Consider the following 2,767-nt stretch of genomic DNA (forward strand, 5'->3'; position numbering starts at 1 on the left):
TTTTTTTTTTTTCCTAGTCTGCTGTAAGAGTGTAGTAGGTGTGTGAAAATGTACTTCAAATGTTATTTTATGGTATTCTTTTGTTCCTGGGAACCCTAGCTATACTTACTCAAACGTGGTTCCCAAGACATAGTCTTCAGGAGGGACAACTCATGAGCAACCCTGGAATTCCTAATTTATATCAGTCCACTCTTGCCGTCGTCAGCCTTGATTGCACCATTCCCAATCGGCACGGCGACATGCAACCAAATCCTCAAAGATATTCCGAGAACATTCGGAGGCGAGGTTGGGCGGCGCAGCATCTAGTCTTTCATTGGTTTCGGGAGAAGAAGCACCAGGCTCAGGAGCGAAACTTGCGATCTCAGGAGATGGAGGGACGTTGGGAGGAAGTCTCGCTTGAGCCAGCGGCAAGGCATCGCGAAAGAAGTGCCCTCGTAAGACAGGAGGTCAACTTCCTACGATCTTTACGATCACGAGAAGGGGTTGAGGACTTCACCACGCTCCGCGTGATCGGGAAGGGGGGGTTTGGAGAAATCCGATTAGTGAGACGCCAGAAAGACGGACAGTGCTACGCTCTAAAATCCCTGGTAAAGTCGGAGATGTTCAGGATGAAACAGCTTGCTCACGTGTGGGCCGAACGTGATCTGTTGGCAGACTGTAGATATAGTCCCTGGCTGGTCAAACTACATGCCGCCTTTCAAGATCATACATTCCTCCATATGTTGATGGAGTTTGTGCCCGGAGGTGATTTGATGACTCTCTTGATGAAGTATGAATTCTTCTCCGAGGAGGTTACACGTTTTTACGTCGCCGAGATCGTGATGGCTGTCGAGACCGTTCACGGCCTTGGCTTCTACCACCGGTAATGCCGACGTCGGAAATTCAATCCCCTCCTAAGCTTATCACTGACGGAGATGGTAGTGATATCAAGCCAGACAATATTCTCCTGGACCGAAAGGGACACGTTAAGCTGGCCGACTTCGGTCTGTCGACAGGTGGCCGCCCACACCACAGCAATACCTATTATCAAGCCCTACTCCCACACGATGGGCGACAGCAAGTATCAGAGGCTACCTTAGCCACATCACCCACGGAAGAAATCCGCCTGAGCTTCAGTGTTCCAAGACCGGCGGATGGTGAACACCGTTCACGCCGCCGCTTGGTGTATTCCACCGTCGGCACGCTCGACTATGTGGCCCCGGAGGTATTACTGGGCCGGGGTTATACTCACCTCTGCGACTGGTGGGGCGTGGGCGTGGTAATGTTTGAATGTCTGTTAGGCTACGGCCCTTTTCGCTGTAAGGACTATGACGGGACTGCTCGAAACATCGTGCACTGGCAGAGATCCTTGGGCTTCCCCCGCGAACGCCAGGTCGGGCGTCAGGCCGAAGATCTCATACGCAGGTAAGCGTGCCGATTGCAAATGACCGATCCGGCCCATTGAGGAGGAAGAGATGCGAGTGCTCACAAAGTTGCCATAGTCTCTTATGCGACGCGGCCGATCGACTAGGTCAGGACAGCGACTCGGCGACGGGGGCTTTTTCTGTCAAACGGCATCCCTTTCTACGAACGGTCGTCTGGGATCGCCTGCGGCAAATACAGGCACCCTTCGAGCCCACGCTCGCGTCTTCCGCCGATACGCAATACTTCCCCATGGACGAAATCTCCCAATCAAGCCAATTCACGTCACACGGAGAACCGGCTGAGCAGACGGCCCTTGCAAACGAAACGGAAAGGAGTTTAGCCTTTATAGGATACACTTACAAGTCTTTCACAGCATTTCAAGATGTGTAAAATATACAGTATACGGTCAAGGCATACCGGCGGGTTGTCTCGGCGAAGCTGGAGACCAGACTGATCGGGGAACTAGGTAGGTGCTCGAGCCGTTCGCCATATAAGTCATCTTCTTGATCGATTGCCAGGCATGGGGAAGAACATCTGTGCCAACTCAGACCCGCCCCCCTCCCAGCCGCCACAATTCTCACACCAAGGACGTCCGACCGCATTTCGAATCTTGACGGTGTGCCCGTGGGAGTGGGCCACACCTCGCCGTCAGGACGGGACCATTTCTAGGCCTTCATGGCAGTATCGGACTACTTAGCGAGGCCTCCCCCTTGCACTACGCTCGTCGCGGATGTATTCGGCTCTGCGAGGGGCCCGGGATTAAGTAGTCTCCATAGTGCAATGACATCCCCCTCGGTAGAGATGGGACGTTCTCGGAGTTTAGTCTCCGTCAGTTCAGAACACAGATACTGTAGACTCGGAGGACGAAGAGTGCAGTACTTCAAGGGCCGAGGTGTCGGACGATCATTTCTAACCGTGATGAAGTAGCTCTGAAGCTATCAATACAACCATTCAGAGAAAAAGGGTTAGGAGCTCGAGTCGCGATTTGTCGGACTCCCCCTTTCTCCAATTCCACTCACTATTTCTGCCCAATCGGGTTGAAACTCGACCTGTTAGACTCGACGAGAAGTCTACACGAAGAAGTATTCCATTTCTATAATTCAGCTGTCCTTCACCTATTTCAGTCATATTATGGGCTCGTCTCATGAGAAGGTTTAAGGATTATGGCGTGGAGATGAGGCACGATCTGATCGTCTGCCAATCACCATTCTGCCTACTTGGAAAATTGGAACTTTCTCCTCTCTCTCACTGGTGAGAAATATCACCCAGCACCTGTCGAACTAGATTGGTTCAGATGGATCCTCCAGGAGGCAAGGAAACTTTGAAGAAATCGAAAACACAAGAAACCAAGAGCCAAAAAAAA

General features: G+C 51.8%; 1 protein-coding gene across 1 annotated transcript; it reads left to right on the forward strand.

The window, feature by feature from the left end:
- Positions 1–239: 239 nt before the first annotated feature.
- PV07_12810 (uncharacterized protein) lies at positions 240–1,794 on the forward strand (the record flags this gene model as incomplete). Its single annotated transcript, XM_016400377.1, has 3 exons — positions 240–862; positions 922–1,404; positions 1,482–1,794. The coding sequence occupies 3 exons, from the start codon at positions 240–242 to the stop codon at positions 1,792–1,794; spliced, it is 1,419 nt and encodes a 472-aa protein (XP_016241977.1).
- Positions 1,795–2,767: the final 973 nt, after the last annotated feature.

This window comes from Cladophialophora immunda (genome assembly GCF_000835495.1).
Source record: "Cladophialophora immunda strain CBS 83496 unplaced genomic scaffold supercont1.170, whole genome shotgun sequence".
NCBI classification, from domain to species: Eukaryota; Fungi; Ascomycota; class Eurotiomycetes; order Chaetothyriales; family Herpotrichiellaceae; genus Cladophialophora; species Cladophialophora immunda.